This window comes from Rousettus aegyptiacus, unplaced genomic scaffold, assembly GCF_014176215.1.
Source record: "Rousettus aegyptiacus isolate mRouAeg1 unplaced genomic scaffold, mRouAeg1.p scaffold_m13_p_2, whole genome shotgun sequence".
Classification (NCBI taxonomy): domain Eukaryota; kingdom Metazoa; phylum Chordata; class Mammalia; order Chiroptera; family Pteropodidae; genus Rousettus; species Rousettus aegyptiacus.
This window is the reverse complement of record NW_023416295.1, coordinates 17,258,373-17,281,901: the sequence shown is the minus strand read 5'-3', so window position 1 is coordinate 17,281,901 and position 23,529 is coordinate 17,258,373. Positions and strand designations below refer to the sequence as shown.

At 34.2% G+C, this 23,529-nt stretch overlaps 1 protein-coding gene across 2 annotated transcripts in view; it reads right to left on the bottom strand.

Annotated features, from left to right (window-relative positions):
• The window catches only part of BARD1 (BRCA1 associated RING domain 1), a 71,224-nt gene that overhangs the window by 6,681 nt on the left and 41,014 nt on the right, over positions 1-23,529 (bottom strand). For both annotated transcript variants that reach the window (XM_016150055.2, XM_036236777.1), the window contains exons 7-9: positions 13,179-13,287; positions 6,846-6,978; positions 6,269-6,361 (exon numbers count right to left, since the gene is read on the bottom strand). In XM_016150055.2, coding sequence (XP_016005541.2) covers positions 6,269-6,361; positions 6,846-6,978; positions 13,179-13,287 — 335 coding nt within the window. The remainder of the gene's footprint in view (positions 1-6,268; positions 6,362-6,845; positions 6,979-13,178; positions 13,288-23,529) is intronic.

Sequence of the window (23,529 nt, the reverse complement as noted above, 5' to 3'; positions counted from 1 at the left end):
TGTTTCGTTATATTTTAAGATTTTGATTGAAGCTATCATTTTGCAGAAATATAGGCATGAACTTCTTATCTTATTAAAACTAAGAGATTCTTTCAGTCCAGATGTATTCTTGATCACGTCTACCATTTCAAGTAAGCTTTCCTTTGGACTGGGTCATATTATTTTTTTATATACAGGTAAGAAACACAATTCCCAAAGTCCTGCCTAACTCAAAGTCATTAACTCCAAGACATTAAGGTTGCTCCGGCTACCTTAGCAAAGTCTGGAATCTTTGCATACTAATGCAGCTTATGAATTGTGGGCCACAGAAATTTTTTAAAAAAAGAATCGTGTACTCTACAGAAGGTACTCCTTTATTCTTAATTTAGTAACCACTCTTACTTCCTACCCCATCAAAGAATATATATCAATAAATGCGGAGTTTCATTTTAGCTGCATGAACCACTGATGATGTTCATGAATCTCTATTAAACTTAGTCACTTCCTGTCATTTAAAAGGAAAAAAAAGGATCACAGAAATGCGAGGGGATAGAGGTTCCTAAATTCAGCTACACATAAATGATTACAGAATAGAATCAGCGAAGACAGAATAAAACTTCAGCATGGCGATCTGTTAAATAGTCCTCCATGGAAGGCCACAGAATTTGCTCACTCTCTTCAAAAGTTTGAGCAGTAAATAAACCCATATTTTAACAAGTTGTTACTCTTCTGGAGCTACTGTCAAAACTAAAAGCACTGAATGCCCCGCTCATGCCATCAAAAAACATCCAGATCTGTAACTGCAATGGCACTGAAAATTGGATTAAATATCACTGTCACCACCACATGTCCATAAAAAAAAAAAAATACCATCAAATATCATTTTATGTCAAAACCAAAAGTCCTAATAAATGTCATTACATCCAAACTAGGCACTTAAGTAACTCAAGGTAACTGCATTATTAGCAAAATAAATATTGAAGAATTTCCCTTCTCATTCTATTAAAAAGTAACACCCAGTCTGCAAAAACATGAGAATTTATTTTTACAATGCTTCTATTAGACTCTTTAGTCAAATAGGCTATGATATCACTAAATTTAGGGGAAAATATATCAATCACATGAGCAAACCTTTTAAAACAATGACAAAAAAAAGAAAAATCAACTTATATTCTCACTGCAATTTTTGAAAAACTGTGTGGCAAGTAAAGAAGACATAATCCCAAGATTATGAAAGTCCATAAAGAGTGAAAGAACAATGAAAGAAAGGCTGAAAAGGTAAAATGAAAGCTAAATGCTCCACTGATGCCATTCTAAACATCTACATTTGGGATATCATAGAAAATACTGCCACAGATCATTAGATTTTGTGATTCCATGTAAATACCATTTAACAGCTGGTTATTTCTGGCTAGTTTATAAGTGGGTACTCTTAATTACAAACATATTTACTCATATTCTATTTTACTTAATGCATACCAAGAATGAGGTCAATTCTGTCACAAAAAATATATTACCATATCATAAAATTTTCTTGGGTAAAATTTGAATATCAATTTAGAACTCTGCATTATAAATTATAATATTAAAATAATTCTCTTTATAGATATGGTTAAAGACCAAACTCAGTCTAATATTCCCAAATTTTCTTAATAATTTAAAAACTCATACTTGTTCTTTTTTAGTCATATATTTAAAGTACAAATATTTATGCAAGAATTTATTTTAAGACAATCACCATACCGAAACGTATTTGCTAGATCTGCATAACGGATATAAAAGGTCTAGTGTATCAAACTAGAGAAATATACACATACAGGTTCTAATTTCCCTGATTAAGACTGAGGCCCTTATCCATCCAATTACTCTCTAGAAAATACTAAAAGAAGATATACTTTCTAATTGCTATCAGAACTTGAGAAGTTGAATTTCTTCCTGGAGAACTTAAATTTCATTTAACAGACATATTGTTTTAAAAACTGTTATAAACAGGCCTCTCCAACTTACCCACCACTGGTTTCTTTCTTTTTATGTTTCTTTGCTGTATGCATTTACACATTTACATATTGTTGAAAGTAAAGATATAGCTCTTCTATGCTTTTTTAAAATTGAAAATCTTGTTTTTCATAATACGTCAGTCTTAATAATTATAGAAAGATATGATTTTCTTCAGAGAATATTTTTAAGTATTCCAGAATTCTCTTAATTCTCTCACATATAGGTTATTCTCCCTATGTTTTGCTATTAGAAATAATAATGCAAATAGTTTTATTCTTTCATCTGTATTACTTACCAAAGGTTAATTCTCCTTAGTGAAACTATTAGATCGAGGATGTTTATTTTAATTTTTTATTCTTATAAAAGATTTCTGTAAGTATAAAGTTGCCTAATCAACCTTAGTTTATAGAAAACTTTGATAGATTAATTTATAATAATTAACAAAGTTTGAAATATAAAAAATACATTTATTTTTTACATTCCACAGCACTCTCAAGAGCCATCTGAAGAAACAAATTTTAATAGATCATAAGGTCATTTATAAAATGATGATGTAATGATTGTCTTTTAGGTTCCATCGTCCTCAACTAAAACAAAAACCACCCTATCTGGCCCTTCCTCACCTCAAAGTCACAAGTCCAATGCCAAGTGTTTGGCACATTCCCACGGCAATTCCCTTACGTGCTGAGGACTTTCAAAACTTCTACAGCAATAATTTTATTTAAACTTAGATGAGAGTGGGGAAGAAGAAGAGATTATTAAAGAAAAGATGACAGCCATCTGCTCTTCCCTTCGCAATGAGATGAAAAATGAAGAGGCAGAATTAAATTTTTTATAAAAAGGTTAGTCTAGAGGAAATTCTGAAAGCAGTATACTACAAGAACAGGTCAAAAGAAGATATTTTCTCTTATTGATGGCTAGTTTATATCTTTAGTATGCAGTTCCACCTTATTCACACTCTAAGAGCTGAATAAAATGACTTATTTGTGCATCTTCTCTTCTTTCATTCTAAAGTTCAGCCTTACGCGCATAGATGGTTATAAGGTGCCTGTGAGGAATTAGTGTCAAAACTAGGACTAAAGCAGAACTTCAGCCACAATTTAATCTTGAAGAAGAAAATTTTCCTCTATCTCCCATTTCTGTAAAATATCTGTAAAATAATATGATGAGACAGAATGGCTGGTATAATAGTAAAATTATGGCCTATTTAAAAAACCTTCATGCCAAGTCCATTAACTGTAACACTGTAATACACTTTACATATACAATGTAGTAAGAGGTACTAACCAATTAGGACCAAACGTTTAAACAGAAAAACTTCAATAACTTCAGTTAAATTTGGATAATTGTCCTTTTTGTTAACTTAAATCTTTAACTCGTTAAATGAGTCAATTATCTACAGAGAATGTTTGGATAAAATTTCCTCTTGAATCTATGTAGTTTATGGAAAACCCCATAAAAAGATACATTAACCTATTTCCTGTTTAGGAAAAAAAGTACAGCTCGCTGCCTGCATTAATTTAGTATCAGCCTCTTTGAGGCTGAAGCAAATCTGATTTGTTTTCAATGTGAAATTCAATATAAAAACTGTTCTTAGAGTTACTTCTAAACAGAACTTTTCTCTAATCCTAATGTAACAGAAATGTATATGATTATCAGTATTTAAAAACTTTTTTAGTGTGTGGGACAACACAAAGCAGAATATCTAGATTTGACATTTTCAGCGATAGAGAATTACTATATTTTGTAAATGGAAATACCACTAGCAAAAATAGAATGCTATAAATAGAATGATGTCATTTATTTCCAAGGACTATCAATATACTAGAGCAATGTGAAAATAACAAAAGCGAGATATGTTGTGGCAAGCTTTGGGGGTAAGGTTAGGACCATAATCTGCGCATTATCTCAGGGCAAACGCTGCAGCCGCACGCACTGCCAATGAGTATTCTCGACTCAAACAGGAAATGGATTAAAGTTTCTATATAGTTAAGTCAGTAAAGGTTTTGTCTACCAGTAAGCTAATGGATATCCTCAAACATAAGATTTAGTTTTAATAAGTCATAAGTTGTTACGATTAATTTCAAAAGCTTTGGTCTACCTCATTTTTCTTTAATATAAATGGTTTTCAGACAGTTTTGTATAACTCTGAACATTTTTTTAAAAATCAAATTATATGCCTAACACTAAGAACAATATAGAAACTCTAAGAAGGTATTTGAGGGTTCTTGCCTTCTTTTTATAAACCCAGTGACTATTTAAAGTAATTGTCTCAAACCTGGACATATTTCTCTTTGGATTCTATATTAGAAAATATGGGGATATGAACTTCATAAGAGATTCTATCCATCTTTATCTTAAAAGAACTACTGATATTAGAATATGTTACTCACTACTGTTGAGAATTACCAAATAGCCCGCTATTATGTCAGCTTGAGTCCATCAGAGATTCTATAGAAAGATGACATGGCCAAGCCATTAAATTGACAAAAACTTCCATTTCCTAAAGAAGGCAGATTTTATGGACATGAATCATGTAGCTTACATATGTAACCAGATGCAAGTTCAGCATATTCACAAGAACTACATACTCAAAGGTAAGTGATAAACGCCTTAATATTAGCAACTTCTCATGGATTCTTATTACTGATACCTTATTATTATGAAAATCTATTTCTTCCTATAAGCACTGGCAAGATTTCTGGCATAGATTCAGTACAAAAGGATCTATAATCATGGAAGCATTTTAAATCAGTTTTTGAGGCCTAGTAAGACCCACCACAGATTTGAAAGAAAAAAAAAAAGGTTCAAAAATAGGAATGAAACAGAAAGGGAAACTTTCCTATGTAAATGGTCAGTCCAATTGCTTATTCTACTTCTTAAATTGGTCATAACTGAGAGACTAATAACACTCACTGATGGGAACAGACAGAGTGGCATTACTAGTCATAGCCACTTAGCTGGATCAGACCTTATCAGTCTAGACTAGCATCACAACAAACGTGGTAGCTGCATGAAGGACATGCATACCAACGGCTAAAACGAAACCATTTTACAAACCAAATCAACTTCAAACATATTAAATTATTAATTAAGATCTAATAAATCAAGCACTCTACCAAAAAGCTTCAAAGCACAAAACCATAAGTGTTTTTAAAACTAATTCTGATGCACCTTAAATAAAGTCTCATCAAAAATACACACTATTCTTTTTTAACATTTTAATTTTAAATAATTATAGATTCATAATAAGTTGCAAAGAAATGTACAGAAAGTCCCATGCACCTTCATCCAGTGTCCAAGGTTAACATCTTATACAATAACTACAGCACAATATCAAAAGCAAGACTTTGACATTGATACGATCCAGACAGCTTATTCAGATTTCATCAATTTCATCAGTTATGATGTGTTGTGTGCATGTATAAATATTTATATAATTTAATCACATGTGTAGCCCTGTGGAAGGTAACCACCAGTATGATCAAGAGACTCAAATGTATGATCACAGGACTCCTCCTATAACCCCTGGCTGCCACTATTCTTTCTAAACAATTAGTTAACCAAAAAGGTCAATCCATTGTCCTATTTTAGCCACTGTATCCAAAGTAGATACTTTAGCTATTAAGCCTGTATGAGCTTCTTTCTTTATTTAGTTTTAAGTCCTAAGCAAAGCCAAGATTAAGAAAGGCAAACAAGTAAGAAAGGGAAGGGGAAAGGCAGCTCTCACGGTGGTGGCGTTGACCACTAACGTGTGCGTAATGGGAATACATTTTCAGCAGAGGTTTAGATAATAGCTGGAATAGCTGCCCCAAATCAGGTAGTACAAGGCAGTCTAAATTGCCCAGCAGCTTCCTAAAATATACTGGATTACCTAAGAAAGCAAAACGGTGTTATGCACAGAAGTTTATGGAAATCATAGAGGCATGTCAATAAATCGCATTTCATAGCAGTATATTTAAAACATACATTTATTAAGTTAAATATACTATTTAATAGTAATATGGATTGCTTGGGCTTTAAAAATCAATGACATAATCTGTTTACTCTTTATTAATATAGTTGGTATAGCAGGAAAAAAGAAGACTTTAAAATCAGAACATATTTGTAGACATTTACCAAGAATGTAAATGATACTATTAATATGAGAAGATTTTATAAAATGCAGAACTAACCAGAGGTAAGAAAACTAACACAAGGTGCTTAAATAATTATTGGCAATAGTGTGATATGAAAAATGAAATTCAGTCTACTTGATTCATTTTGAAATTCTCCCAAATCCAACACTTACATTCAAACTTTAGGATCCAGCATCCACTGAGAATCCCGAGCATACATTTCAGGGTACTTTGAACTATATCACCAGGAACAATGACATGAGTTACTAGAATACAAAAAAAAAAAGCAGTATGAGAAACAGAAATATAAACCGAAATAATTCTTTAACGAGTCTGCTTTTTATAACTAGTTAGTCTACATTTTATAAACTTTAATCTGAATTTTCTTTAAAGGCAACCAACATGAAAAATCAGATCATAAACCACATATCTTAAAGCCACATTAGCAAATACAATTTTCCTTTTATTTTCAAATTAAAATTGAGGAAGTAAAGCATCACATGCACTATAATTTATCAGTCATTAAAAAACCCATAAATTTGTTCTTCTGATATACCGTTCTGTCCTAAACTAACGACAGAGCTTTTAAACTTTACATTTCCTAAACAAATTCAGCTTATTAGTAGTTTACAACTATAAAAATATTTTAGATTTATTATGAGATTCAAAGTATATAGCCATATGTCAATGGAGTCACACAAAAGAATTACCTAAATTCTTTTCTACCAAAAAAAAATAAATAATCCTCACCTGTACTGTCAAACTCAGTGCATTTTTTAGCCTTGAGAATTGCTGCAAGTTCACTGAGCATTTTCTGTTGTTCTGAAGAAAGCCCACTGCCTATAAGTACAAGAGGCCCATCTCTACGCTGACCAGTGTGCATCTGTTAATGAAAAGGGAGATACCACAGTGTTAAAAACATTTAAAGACTAGAAAAGGATTAAACTGATCTTCTCTTGGTTTAAGCTTGAAGTTTCATTACTTAGCTCACTCTACGTAGTAATTCCCAATGATTTCTACTGAATCATCACTCAAAATCTCAATGCATTTGAACAATTATTTTTCTATTTATTTTCTCAATAAAAGTAAAACATAATACTGCAATTTTCAAATACAAGACATGGGGTCCTTTGACATATGTGAACGTATATGTACAGTAGACATCTGGGCTCTCAAAAGTCCAAAGAACATGAGTGAAACACTGATGGTATGATCACAGGTATAGCTCAGAAACTAGATTAGAGAAAACTGGTATTTAAATATTCACTTCACATATTGAAGTGATCATTTATCCAGTCTGATGCCCTAGAAAATTACACCTAAATTGCTGGCAACATCTATGAACAGATCAATCTCAATAATTCACTCACTCGAAATACATTAAATAAGTCTATAATGTGTTAAGTATGTAAACAACACATTTTTTAAAAGACTTTCATAAAAAGTCTTTTTAAGTGGCAATATTCAGCACTCAAAAGTTTAGCTTCCTGAATTACTTATTCCTCTCAGGCTCAATTTGCAAAGTTTATTTTTACTTGACTTGTCATGCACATCACACACATATTTATTTACATCACATTTCTGACTATGTATCTTTTTTATTCACTAAATTATAAGATCATGTAACTATTTCTATCCTAAACATTGTAAACACTCCATAACATAAAAACAGTTCAGTGTACTTTATGTATTGTTCAATTACTATATGATAGTAATATTAAAAAAACAGTATTTCAAAATTCTTGTCAGTTATACAAGCAAGTGCCATAAAATAGCTCTCAATGGAACAACTTACGTTCTAATTTATGTAACTCCACTTCAGCTAAATTAGTTCTGTACACAAAATACAAGAGTGAAAAGATATCAATTCTAAATATAGGATATGATACTATTTCTACCAACAAAGGAAGGAACCAAAGTAGGTCAAACATTTTCCTATCAAAGTTTTTAAATTCGAATAAAAAAATAGAAACTAGCACTAATTTCTCATAGTTAAGGAATGTTATTTAAAAAAAAAAAAACATGAAGCAAACAGCTGCTGAAGCCACATGTCTGACTAAAGGGTCAGGGGGCTGAGGGCAGTGCTGAGAGTGAGCGTGTGCGGGGGTGGCGTGGGGTGCATTTGCTTTAAATAACCAGAAGTCTCAAACCATGAAGTTCAAAAGACATTCAAAAAACATCCCAAAGGTTCAATATCCTGATTTTACAGAATTAGATATTATGTACATTAGCATTAAACAAACTTATTTAAAGAATAATTTGATATGAAATGTTTTCTTAGATAAACTAGTTATTCTTAATGAGTTTTTCAAACATAAGTTTTAAAAAATTATGTGAGGAAAAAGGATAAACACACTGCTCAGAGGAATCATGGGCAGAGAAATCACAAAATGAATATGGCAAGCAGCTTTTTAAGACTTTAAGCTTAGAGATCACATCTTAAATTTAAAGCAGTGCTTTCCAACAGTCATTTATCTTCACCTGAAACAAAACTTCTAAATGAGTAGAGGAACTCAAACCCCACCGCTTCCCTTCTGCATGATGATCCTTGAAGCAGCTTTCAGAATAACTTAGAAATCACTGATCTGAAGGATTTTAGACTCAGATACCCAAGCACTTGTGCTTGTGTTTCAGGGGCAAGCATTTAACATGACTGGTCCTCTAGAATCATTCATGCATTCCACATACACTTATTAAGCACCCACTATTTGCCAGACACTGTTCTCAGTGTTGGGGCTACTACAGTAAACGAAAGAGGCAAATGCCTGCCCTCACATACTTTATATTCTAGTTGGCGGAGAAAAATCAATACAATAATGTCAGGTGATAAAGCAGCGTCAGGGGGCAAGAGTGCACAGGCAGGTTTCTCTCCAATATACGGCAGTCCAGAGAGCTCTGGTAGGACGATGCTGGAGTCGGGTCTGAAGGGAGTAAGAAGCATTGCCATATGGGCACCTGGTTCCCTATATTTGTTCCTTGCAGAGACAAGAGCTAGTGCTAAGGACCTGAAATGCGACATGTTTGGTGGATTCAGAATACAGCAAGATGGCCCAAGTAGTTAAAAAAGAATGAGGAAAAGGGAGTCTAGTAGTAGCTGAAGGAAAGCAAATTCCAGAGCTGAGATTTTAAGGATTGCACATAAAGAAAAATCTCTTTCAATTTTGGACTTGTTATCATCATCTTTTCCTTAGCCAAGTATCTATGATTATGATAGTAAATAATTATATTTACAGGCCATGTCCATGTGACATGCAGGAAGTATAGGTTTCCTACATTTAATAAAAACACAACAGTAACAGGATAGTTGAATTGATAACCGCTTTCCTCTTTTCTGAAGGGAAGTGCCATCCTCAGACTCCAAGAATACCATAAGGATATCTTTATTTTTGACACATTTAAAATAGTCTTTCTCCAGCTTTTACATAAAAGGAACATTGGCAAATGACAACTTAGTTATGCTATGTTCTGCCAGGAGAGCTCAAGTTCAAATGAATAAAATAAGTGCCAATTTATAGTTGTTAAATATGTTGAGACTGAATGCCTGCTGACCTAAGATTTAAATAACGTGTGTTCTAACTGATCCATTCAAAAAAAATTTTTTATGGCTGGTTAACCCTGGGCAAATCACAACCTTTCTAGGTCTCAATTTTCTCATTTGTAAAATGAGGAAATTAACCTGATTTCTAGGTTCTCTTCCAGTTCATTACTTCTGTCCTTACTAGACAAGAAGTCTCTGAACGATCCTAGGTGTCAACATACCCCGTTCTCTTATCTTCCTCCATCTGAGCAGTTGCTAAATATAGCGAGTCCACCATCCATCTCTCTCTAAAACCCCTTATTCTCTCCATCCCACATTCCTACGAACCCCGGGTCGTTCCAGTCCTGTCCATTCCACGCGTGGACTCGACGACAGCCTCTTACCCAGTCTTCAGTCTTGTCCCACTGCCACACATGGAAGGTGCCCCATTAACTAGAGAAAAAAAGTCTGAACTCCTCTTCAGGGAATTCAAAGCCTTTCACGATCTGATCCCAACCTGGCTCTTTACCTTCAATACCTCTAACACACTTTATGCCTCTCTAATAAAGCTCAATTTTCTCAGCTTTCTAAGGTCCTTTATGATAGGTTCCTTGTCTCTCTCCGAGCAGCTGATCCTTACATTGGGACTGCCATCCTCACCTTGCATACCTGACCGCAGTGAGCAATGTTGGTTGTCCACTCAAAATCTATTCCTCACTTCCTAAATGTAAAAGGAATCCAATTTTGTTCAGATACCACTCTGCAAGGACTGACTCTATCCTTCAACCACGAAGTATGTCAAAACCAATTGTGCGACCAGTTTTGACCAATGAGACATAAAGGAAGTCCACTAGAAGGCTCTGGGGAAGGTTTTAGTCTTTCTTTTTAATGCTGGACCTTGTCGCACCTGGAATTGTGACAATCATCTGATAACCACTACAGGGGAGATTAGTGAGGACAAAGCCACCAAGCTGAGGATGGCAAAGGAGAAAGACAGTAAGAATTTCGGTCTCTTGTGCAGCCACTTAACTGCTGAACTAACAAAGTGGAAAGCCATCCTATATTGGGACAATCTATATATAATACACTGCCTTTAAGCATTTGAAAGTTTTCTGTTCTTTGAAGCTAATAACATTTTTTAAATTAAGATATAATTGACATATAACATTATTAGTTTCAGGTTTACATAATTAGATGTTTTGTATGCATTACAAAATGATCACCACAATAAGTCTAATTAACATCCATCACCATATACAGTTGCAACTTTTTTCTCCTGATGGGAACTTTTAAGATCTACTCCCTTAGCAACTTTCAAATATACAATACAATATTATTTAACTACAGTCGCCATGCCGTACATTATATCCTGTGATTTATTTCATAGCTAGAAGTTGGTACTTTTTAACCCCCTTCACCCATTTCGCATCCCCCCCATTTCAAACCCCCTCCCTGTACCCACCCTGTGGCAACCATCAATCTCTGTATCCCTGAGCTCACATTTTTGGGAGTTTTGTTTGTTTTTAGATTCCATAATAAGTGAGATCATAGAATATTTGTCATTTTCTAACTTTTTCACTTAGCGTAATGCCATCAAGGGCCATTCATGTTGTCACAAATGGCAAATTTCCTATTTTTATAGCTAAAAATTTATTCCATTGCATGTATGTGCGTGTATATGTACACACACACACACAACAATGAGTCAGTGTACTACATTTTCTTTATCCATTCATCCATCAACAGATATTTATGTTGCTTCCATATCTTCGTTGTCATAAATAATGCTGTAATGAGCAGGGGTGAGGGGGAGGTGGCGGGGTAGGCGATGCATATATCTTTTTAAGTTAGTGTTTTTGTATTCCTCAGATAAATACCCAGAAGTGAAACTGCTGGGTATTAAGGTAGTTCTATTTTTAATTTTTTGAGGAATCATTATACTGGCTTTCATAGTGACCATATCTATTTACATTCCCAGCCAATAGTGCATAAGGGAGGGATTCCTTTTACATCCTCACCAAAATTTGTTAGTTCTTGTTCTTTTGATAATAGCCATTCTAACAGGTGCGATTCTCATTGCAGTTTTGATTTGTATATCCCCAATGATTACTGATTGATTACTGATAGTGAGCATCTTTCCATGTGCCTATTGGCCATGCGTATGTCTTCTCTAGAAAAAGGTCTATGCAGATTCTCGGCCCATTTTGTTAATTTTTTTTTTTTTTTTTTTTTTTTGCTATTGAGCTATAGGAGTTCTTTATGCCAATAGCACTCTACTGAATCCCTCACTAAAGCTTTTACCTTTAAAAGCTTATATCTGTTTTTCATCACATTCTTTGTGAAGCTCTCCCTGATCCCTCTGAAGTTAGATTCTTCCTTCCATATGGTTCTACTGTACATTTTTATGGCTTTCATTATGAGTTTATGACATGGGAAATACATTTTGTACATCTATATTCTCCATAAACTACAAGTTCCTAAGGAATAGGCACTATCCCCTTTATCTCGAGCTTGTACTTCACTCCTAAGCAACAGGCTCACACATTCAACTTTCTATTCAATATCTCCATTTGATGTCTTACAAAATTGGCAATTTCCCTCTCCACAACAGCAAATAGTACTACCATCTACTCCACTGCTACAGTCATAGTGCTGCTCTTTCCCCACACCTCATCGATATTCCGCCAGAAAATTCTGTTAGCATTAACTCAAAAATATATATTAAATCCCATTACTTCTCATAATCTCCACTGCTATGACCTTAATCCATGTAATAATGGTCACTCTATTCTGTCAAAATGAAACAGACCCAAGTAATCTCTCTACTTCTACTCTTGCCCCTACTCCACAGCCCCTTTCTTAAGGAGCAGCTGGAGTAAACTTTCTAAAGCATAAATTAAATCACGCCATTCCTTTGCTTTAAATTCTTTCAATGTTTCCGAGTACTCTTAGACACTCACTAGTCACTACCAATAATGATCTAACCTTTAAGTATAACGAGCTCATCCACTGAGGGGCCTATACACTTGCTGTCTCTTCCGCTTGGAACACCTGTCTTCCAGATATCCACCTGACTACCCCTTCTCACCACCATTCAGGTTTCAAATCAAGTACCAGTTCTTTAAAGGCTGTCCTCAGTGACCCAGCTAAAGCAGTGCCTCTTTTGGAGCCCATCACTTTCCATTTGATTATTCTACAAAATCTGCATCAAAGCACTCATTTATAAGTTCCCGGAATTGTTTTATTTATATTAGTTTACATATTTACAGTTGGTTTCTTGTCCATCTTTCACAAAATGTAAGCTCCTTGAGAATGAGAGTCCTGTCAGTCATATTTATTGTGCATGAATGAATACCACCTAAAATGTGGGGGAGGGTCAATAAATATTTGTTGATACATTTTTCCTGATTATGTCTTCAAATTCACAAAACCTAATATATAGGAAGTGCTCAATAATTGTTTAGAGAATGAAAGCAATTTGCTAACTGGAAAATTTTCCATTATGCTCCTTTCATAACCAATTTCAATGAAAGATATAAATTCCCCAAAGCTAAATTCATACTTACTACTGAGCAATGGCTAGTTGATGATGATTCATTCTTCTCTGGTAGCAGCAATAGCGATTTCATATTTTCACTGTCTGTACAATCCACAGGTCGCAGACCAAATATGTTACTGGTAAAATAAGTACAGATGGGTTTAAGTAAATAAAATGTGTGACTTGATTCTTAACTAAATGGTTGCGCTAGCAAAACATTTTTTTTCGAATTCCTTAATAATACACAATTTTTACTAAAACAAATGACTCAATTCACACAAAACAGAAGGATCAACTATCAGAAGCTGCTGAATTCAATGGAAAAAAAAGAGGTGGAATTTTAATTTGACACCAGACCGTAACAGGAATTGTTCACAACTCTGTATGCTTCTGTATTCACATTCATATTTTAAAATATAGCTTCATAATTATTAATCGCTATGTGTGAGGTGCTTTCAAATGCAAATAAAAATCATTTACTGTAGCAATTATAGGCTCTATCATCTATATAAACAAATACAAAAATTAGATAAAATTCACAGGATAGGCAGTTAGATCCAGTAGAAGGAAAACTAATGCCACATGACAAACAATTTAATAAAGTAGAGATCGGGGCAATTTTAAATTAATTTTAATATGTATGTACACTATAATCTATAATAGTCACAGCCATCACACAACAAACAGCAGGAGTTCGAACAAGTTGATGCAGATTTCTCACCATGCACTAAGTCACAAGACGGAATATTACAGAGACTTTAGAGACACAGTATCACTCTGTTATTTCTTAGATGTGAAAACAGATAGAAGGTTTCAATGACAAGATTTAAGGTCATGTTTTCTTTGTTCGTTATAGTAATATTCAATATTGCCTATTATTACTCTTTTAATTATAAATAAATTGCTAAAACCATACGACTTTTGCTTACTATTCCACTTCCTTGCATGTGGTTTCAAAATGATTTTAATACACTGTATTATGGCACAACATTTTCTAAAATGAGCATTTCTTTTATGGTTTTTAAGATTATGGTATATCTATATAATGGCCATTAAAGTTTTGGTAAAAATGCAAGGTGTTAAACAGGATATAAAATTTTAGGTAAATATGGTAAATTACCAGTTTTTCAAATTGTATGTATAGAAAAATATCTGGAAAAAACCTCGTGAAACACTGGGGAAGAGAAAGGAGGAAGGGACCAACTCAGTTTTATGCTCACTGGAGGGCACAGAGACAAGAGACACACAGATGAGAGACAGAAGCACCTAATGGGTGTAGAGATAAGATTATTAATGACCTTGGAGAAGGCTGTTTTGATGACACAGTAAGAAAAGAAAGCTAGTGGATTAAGAAAATAAATGAAACACAGCAAATGTTTCTCTAAATGACTGATTTTACTACTATCGGGTTCAGATACTCTTTCTTCTTGAGACAGTGCTAGGTAAACACTGATAAACTTCCATTTCCAGATATCCCTTCCTTTATGTCCAGATCTGACCATGAATAACCTTCCTCTGGCAATAGTCTTTCTCCAGCCCAGGTATAATTATAACCAATTATATTTCAGCTTTTTGATTTACAACAAAGTGACACAAGTCATTATGCTAGAATTTAGATCTTGCCAAATTCCCATAATTTAAAGCAAACAATCTCAGTTTATTTCAAAAGGTAGCTGACCTCATTAATATACTTAATATTTCTCAATTTCATTCTCTAAATTATGCCCACCTAAAAATACACAATCTCCTCAAACATACTCTATAAGTATGACAATCAAAAAAACGAAAAAGTTAAAGAACCAAAATTCTAAGCCTCAAACCATCAAATGCAAAATAAACAACAACAACAACAAAAAAAAATGTCACATTATATGTCATCAAAGAAATCACTGCACGCATAAGGACTTTTTAACAAAGACTAATGTAGATTTTTACACTTCAAAGAAATAAAACTTAAGGGCTCAATTACCCGCACTTTAAGGCACGGTAACTGTAGCATATTTATTTTACACAAATAAAGTCCACTATAACATGACAAAAATGGTAATGAAAGTACCATGACCATCAGCTAGTGAGGACTTTAAACCAAAAAAAATAATAAGACAATGGTCTTGTAAGAGGTTTTTACTGTCTAAAGAACTACATCATAAAACGATTAGTACGATTCTAATTTACATTTAAAGTCTTTATTATACAAAGCTTACTATCTCATACGGTCTTTAAACATGTGGTTTCTCCACTTAGATTAGAGATGGCTTCTGCTTATACACAATTCACTAAACCCTTAGTCCTCCTGCATTGCTAATGAACTGGAGAATGGCACATAACTAATGCTAGGTTGAAAGATAATCAGTTAAACCTCAGCCGTGCATCATGGGAGATGGAACCCATTAAATCCTGTCATTTAAATTCTGCTTTGTCATGGACCACTGAAATTAAGAATTATATATAAGATTGTATGTGACACTTTCAAAAACATATAGCAAGAGAAGTTCAGGTATGCAAGATTTCTCTTCTTTATTATGAGAGCACAAAAAAGTCATACAACTATTTTTCCCATAATGATATATTTGAATGAACTAACAATTTGCTTACAGACCTTATATAAAAAATCCGTTTAAAATGCACATAATTAGATTCTTTTTTTAGAAAATAGGGAATATATGGAAGAAAGTCACATGTTGTCACATGCACAAGAGACTATCATTTATTAACTGAAGAACTGATAAATCAGTTACTCCCTATCACTACATAGGAAGACACATTTTTTTTTTTTAGAATAACCAACACCAGACTCAGAATAAACATAAATAATTTCATTCGCTACCTTCTTAGAATGAGTTACCAAGGGAGCTTATAGAATGATTTTTTTCTAAATGTTTTTAAATATAGCACATATTCTATTTTCTGACATACTTTAACCTAAAGTCTTAACACTTACACTTCTGTAGAGATATGTAAGACTTAAAAATATTATCCTTGTCTATAATCTTACCGAGGACAAATACTCAATGGATGAGTATAAAACTGATAAAGTATAAACCAAAGCACCAAATAATGAGGTGAAATGGGAGATGGAGTCCAAACAAAGTAAAGGATACACATTAGCAAACAAAATAACCTTGAACCCAGGATTAGAAACCAGAATTTGGTGGATGAGTGTAAAAGGCTTGTGGAGGGAATAAAAAACATGATTGTTGAAATGGGTGCTTATAATGGAAGAATGCCCTCTATCAAGGCTGAAGAGTCTAATCACTGTATGCTCATGTGTAGGAGCCAAATACAACATGGAAAATTAATGAAGTAAGCAGGCATAAAGCAAGGGACATTGGAGACAAAGTATGTAGCTGTGAAAATGGAAAGGCAGGAGCGTCTACCAGTTAAACTATATAGGTTAATGTAACACCAATATAACTAAGGCTATTTTCAGAATGCAGAAAAACATTAACATCATCACTGAATTTACATGTAGCATCTGACAGGATATTAATACCTTTCATAAACACCACTTTTGACAGTTCAGTTCTCTTAATGTCCTATTGAAGAAAGTTTCTTGTAATTCAATGATTTTCAAATCATCACATATAGATAATATACTTTATACTAAATCCTAAAAATTGTATTTTTCTGGTTATTAAACCATTTTACATAATCACTAACCAATAAGATACCTTTTTGATTCTAAAAGTTATTTTCTGTTCCTTCACAGCATAGTATATCGGCAAATGTTACCAGTATTTTCCCTCTCTTATTTCTGCTCTATTCCTTTAGCTGTGATTTTAAACCACAGTTTTGAAAATATGTTTCATATAAAGCTTTTAATGATATGACTGAAGATTTTAAGTTAACTTTAAAAGCTTGACAGGATCTAAGTGTACATAAGTTAATGCACTGTCACCATTGAAAGCTACTAAGAAATGCTGGAAAATCATTGCAATAGATTTTATGTAAAAATAGATGTATGCATTAATATACATTTACGTAACATACATACACCAGAACTAGCAATAATCATTTAATTTTTATTTAATACACAGAATAAGTACATGTGTACATACACGTCGAGGGATGTTACAAACATCATTTGGTAATCAGCTTGGCAAAAATTCATTCAACAAGTACCTCTACTAACCCTTTTAGTTACTGAGGAACAAATGAGATTAAAGGTAGCTTCTGCTCTCACAGAGCTCAGTGGGACAAAGCAGAGGGAAACAAACGGGAAGGACTTAAGTCTAGTAAAACTTTCCAGACGTGAAAGGAGAAGGCAAAGAAGGGGTACAGAGGCAGAATAAGGGTATCTGAGAGAGAGAGGAGAGTGTGTGCAGAGGCCTTGGAGCAAGCTGGTGTGGCAAATTAGAAACACCAAAAAAAAAAAAAAAAAAACCCAAAAGAAAGAGAAGAGCAAGAAAGACAGAAACAGGGAAAAAGGGGGAAGGTGGGAAGAAGAGTGAGAGAGAGGGAGCAGGAATGGGGAGGGGAAGGGGAGCGAGGAGAAACGGAGAGAGGGAAGGGAGGGAGAGAGAAGGCACAGGAATGTAGGCTGTGGCCAGATCGCGTATCAACAAAAGAGTCGTATTAAAGAGTTGGACTTTATCCCAAGAATGAGAACTCTGAACAGCCAGCTCCCTGAATGGTGGTAAGCAGGCGGGATGGCACCAATATACCAATGGTAATTAAGAGCTGGAGTTACAGAATCCAACTGCCTAAATTTAGATTCCAGCTCTGCCACTCAATAGTTGTGTGACTTTAGAAGAGCTACTTAGCCTCTTGAGCCTGTTTCTTCATCTGTAACATAGGGATAACAATACAACTATTAACATTCTTAGATTCACATTTTTGAAAGAGAGATACAGAATGAAAACAAGGGAACATAAATTACATCTGTAATATTAACTTTTACGTTTATTTCCCCAAATTTTATGATACGTTTCATGCATGTTTACTAAGAAAAACTAGAGAAGTCTGTTTTCTTAATGACATTAAAACAGGAAGAGATTTTCATTTTCTTGTATGGTACAATCGAAAGATAAAGAAGACTCTAAATCCTTTTCCTCATTAGGATTCTTTTTGATCACTAAGATTGATAAAAGTAAGTACTTATTGAACAGTTAAACTACTGTAGTTAACATTTCAGCATCAGGCAGAGTTCAGATTACAGTGTAACCCATTAACGTCCTTTTCTCCTTAAGAATGATACAATAGACACCTGCCTACAAATGTGTCTGTGATGAGTTGCACCGCTATTAAAAGGGAGTAGGAGAGACAGGCAAATTTAAACTTGTACTTGCACAGACAGATCACTCAATCCTGAACACATGAGCAGAAGGCATTTTTACTAATGCTAAACTTATCACGACTGACAGGAGACAGTCCATGAATGAAATCCTTTATGAACAACCATGAAATTGCAGCATATAGATTTTAATTTTTCAAGTCATTTGGCTTGCTGTGAAGCAGGAAAGCAGAGAAATCCAAAAGAGCAACTTGTTTTTTTTAAGCTATAAAACACAAATTAGCTCTGTTGTAAGAGATTAATTCTTTGAAAAAATTAAGTAGGGCAATAGGGCAATTAATAGGTCCAATGATCTATACAATATTTTCTAATTTAGAATTCTATATCCTACCAAGAAAAACTGTCAATAGCAGACCTAGTACCAAATCCTAAACTCTATATATGTTTAAAGAAAAAAGCATATGATATTCTCCCATACACTCAAAATAAAAGGGTTATAACTGGAAGGGATTTTCTTAAGTTCACGCTGGGGTGTACAAAAGGCAGTGGGGAAGAAGGACCGCCAATGAAGTTTCGAACAGTTATCAACACAAACATTCTCAGGCAACAAGTACAGAAGATATAAACCTTATTCTCATTATCTGAAGTTAAAATAGAACTAATTTTCCCTCTTGGACCATGGACTCTTATTGGAGCTCGCTAGAGGTAAACGCTCATGCAAAACACAAATCAAAGTTAAATGAATTACAGCTATATTCAAATGCAAGATGCTCTTTAAAAAAAAAATGCCAATTTGCACAGCAAAGTTCAAAGAACATAATAAAGTATTCTAAGTAAAATGTGACTTGAAAAATACCAGGAAGGCATTAGAATGTTAAAATTACATCAAAATAAACGATAAATTCTCAAGTAGATATATGACCCTCTAGTGTACGCATATTCTCTCCATAATCATAAACATTTAGGGTCCAAACCCCATGTGGCAGAGAAATTCATCACTGAAGATAATATATAGACTCTATGGGAAAAAGTAGAGTTAGAAGACTTCGCTGATGAACATATGAAAGGTCCCTATATTTTTTAAATTAAATAATGAAGATGGCAAATAAAGAATGTCACTATTTTAAATCAGTACTGTTTGTGGTTAATTCCTAGTTATCATGCCTTGCCTTATACGATTTCAAGATTTCTCTCCACCGGTATTCAATATGATGTTTTTAAATTCACTTGGCTTTGCAACAGATAATATTCTATTCTTTCCTTTCCTTTCATACACCTAGTCTTCCATAATCATTCAATACCTAATTAGGTTACTGAGCTGTTGACCTTCCCTACTCCCTGGGATACAAAATGGCTCTCCGTTACCTTTACACTTTATAAATTATTACTGAAAAGATAATTCTTGAGCCTTCTCTCTAATATTTTAAGTTATGTGGTCTTAGTGACATTCATGACATCTTAATAACAAAACATATATGAATACAGAACTTTCAACATGGATCCCTCAGCCTTCATCTACATGCTTTCCTCTCTTCTAAACACATCCAAGAATAACTCAAAGGATGTATTTTCTTTGTCTCAGGTTTTCTTCTCTCATCCGAGGCTAAGTTACAAAAATCTTTATTCCTATCTGTAAGTTTGCTTTACCCTCAATTAACATAATTTAAACTAAAATTCTATAGTAGCAGAAAAAGTGTGAAGTCAATCAAAACATACCAAATGTTGAGTGAGGAGAATGTCTTACATTTCATGTGAGGACATAAATTTTTCATCAAACACATTTTAATAGGAACTCCATTAACCATCACTTCCTTATACTACAGTACAAGTGAAATCAATTGATACAATGCTGGTCTACAGGCCTACTTTAGCTTAGGAGCCCTGAAGCATGTGGAAACAGAGTATTTTTTATCATTCAATACAAAGAAACTATCATAACACTTAACTAAAAAATATATATGTATATTTTTAACTGAAAAAAAAAAAAATATATATATATATATAAAGGAAGGCCTGAAGCTTTATGGATGTGAGATGCTCTGACATACATGTGAACAATATGCGAGGGACGGTGCTTCCTCACAGACCCTGCCCCACTGGTGCGCCCTATGCCAAGCAGCAGTGAGTGGATCTTCCTGCGCATCCTCCTAAAACTCACAGCCTCACATAAAACTGCAAAACAGATAGATACACTTTGTTTTTATAGTCCATAGGGGCTATTTAAGAATAAACTTAATGACATAACAAAAAGTTCCCCAGCCTTTAGAACCTGTATTCTACTATCGCTACATTAGTATTTCAGAGTGCTAACTACTAATAACAAAATTGGAGAGATTACCTAGTATTTAATATGCAAGTATCAAAACAGATCAATGTTCTACCAGGTGAGGGGGAGATGTTTATTTCTGAAAGATACCCCATTTGTGTTCCAGGACTAGAGAATGTGGAAAGTATCTTGACTACCTTAAAAAAGCTATGAGTATAATTTTAATATCAAAATACGAGGGTGAAGAATTAAAGATGAAACCACATTCTAACTCTAACTTATAATTATAGCTCCAAAAGTCTTAAATAGAATTCTAGCAAACTAATGTAAAGTATTCATTTAAAGAATAACATACTATAGCAAGTCAGGTCCATCCTAGGAATGCAATAAGGTTTAGTATTTAAAAATTCATCAATGACATCAACAGGCAAAAAGTTTAAGATCATTTCAGTATAAACTGAAAATCATTAATTAAAGAAAATATAGTCTTGTTATAAAATAGTAAAATAACTGGGAGAAAGATCTTTATTTTTAACACTGATTTTAATATTAACTGTAGGTTTATAGTAAATGAGAATAAATAATGAGAATAAAATAAACATGCCAACTATCACCATTAATTTATAATATTGTTCTGGAAAGTATGACAAATGCAGTAATAAATGATAATTAGATCCTCAGAATTAGGGGTTGGCTAGATATGAGAGATATGCACTAAAATTAACAATTTCCTATACATCAAGAATAACAAGTTGTATTTATTAACAGAACATCCAGTTCATTTGGACAAAACAAGAATCACATGCCTAGAATAATCTCAGTAAATTGTTCGGTGCATGTGTATATACATACACATATATAAAATAGATTTAAAACTTTACTAAGCTGTATGACAGGACTTAAATTAATGGAGAAACATACCATGGTCCTTAGTGAGAAATCAATGTTATTAATCCGCTACAATCTATACACTTACCAATTTCAATCAAAATCCTAACAGGATATTTTTGAAACTTAACAAAGTAAATCAAACTTCATGTGAAGAAATAAATTGATAAAAACAGCTAATCCCCCTCTCTACACCACTGCTATGTTACTACTTTAATTCAGACTCTCATTCCTCCCCTGGATTACTGGACACACCTGTTCACTGAGCTCCCTGCTCGGGATGGAGGGGGAAGCTTTCAATTTAAAATTTGAACACAAGACCTTTCACTGTCTCTGCTCACCTCCTCTAGCCTTATGTCATCCTCCTCCTCCCTTTCATTCCAGGCTTATATCACTAACAAAGGCTCCTAGAACTGAATGAGCAAGCAGTCTGGCCTTAGTGTACCTTAGTGCCTGCCCATCATCATCTCTCTCTGTAAAGCCCATCCTTTCCTCCTACCCTTCTTCAAAATTCAGCTTGAGTGTGTCTTCTTCCAGAAAGCCTTTTGTGACCTCCTCTAGTCGTAATTACTGCCCCTACTCTAAACTTCCACAGAATCTTGAGCACTGAGCTATGAAGGCATGTATTACGCTGTTCTATCATCAGTAATGTAACTGGCTGTTCACTCCTACCAAAATACAAGTAGCAGATAAAACAACTGGGGAGATGATGAAGTAAAGGGAGTAATGGAATGAAGAGATTATGAGAAAACATAACGGGATTTTATTGGAGAACAGAGAAGGAAGGCATCTACATAAAAAAAAAAAAAAGACCTCAACCTTGAGGTGATGAAAAAGGCTGCCAAAATGTCTGTTCTAGAGCTAAAGGATACTATTCAGAAACACAGAATAAGCAAAAGACCCTATCTACAACTTCAATTAGTCAAAGTACCAAGCCCTAAAGAAGGAAAGACGGAATAAGTTTTGCCCTTTCTGGTTCTTAACTTCTTCTAGGGATGGGAAGAGTCTAGTCCTGGCTATTGAGAAGAGTTCTATTAAAAGTAAAAGAGATATAATAAGCTGAGAAAAAAAGAAAAACAAATATGTTTGCCAACTCAGACTCCAGAACCTGATATAGTAATGACTTAAAAAAAATAATAATAATAAGAGTTTCAGGCAAAAAAAAGAATAGTAAGAACCCCATGAAGTCCCCACCCTCCGCTTCCCATGCTTCCCTTAAGAAATGAAGGAAGGCACAGGAATGAATTTTATCTACTCTCACCTGTCAGTACTTAACTCTAGAAAGACAATATATAGAACAATGGCAGAAAGACGGTTAAAGTGTCAAGGCTCTAGGAATTACTCTGAGGAGATACGATCCCACAAAGGGTAACTACCATGGATGCGCAATTGGGCAAGAGACTAAATTTTTCTAGGGACCACACATCATTTACTGTCACATCTACCAGGAGCCAGTTCTACCACCTTAGAAAACGTGCCACTTATGGATACTTGGTTTTAGACATTCTCTTCGCAACCTACGATAAGACTGGGAGCACACAGAAACAAATTCCAACTTTCATCTCATCTGACCCTTTATCAAAAAAGAGGAAAAAATGAACCATCTTTCCATGCATTCAAACACCTACTAATTCACTCTACAAATGAAATGTGGGTACAGACTGTTAGGCAGGTGGCAGGGCCTAGAAGAGCAGGCGTGATCCCTGGGGCATAGGCTGTACGATCAAATGAGAAGATAAGAAGCAGAGATACTACTAATTAAGTTCTGTGACTGGGAGGAAGCGCCAAATACAGACAAAGGAAACAGGGCAGGTTGCCAAAAGAAAATGATGTCAAAGATGAAACTTCGAAATTGAGTAACTGGCCACCAAAAATGAGTATGGAAATAAAAATTGAGAAAGGTTGGTGCAAAAGATGTGTGAAGGAAAGTCAGACAACAAGAACTGTGGAAAGACAAGGCTGAAGAGGTAAGCAGAGCCAGACTGTTCAGAG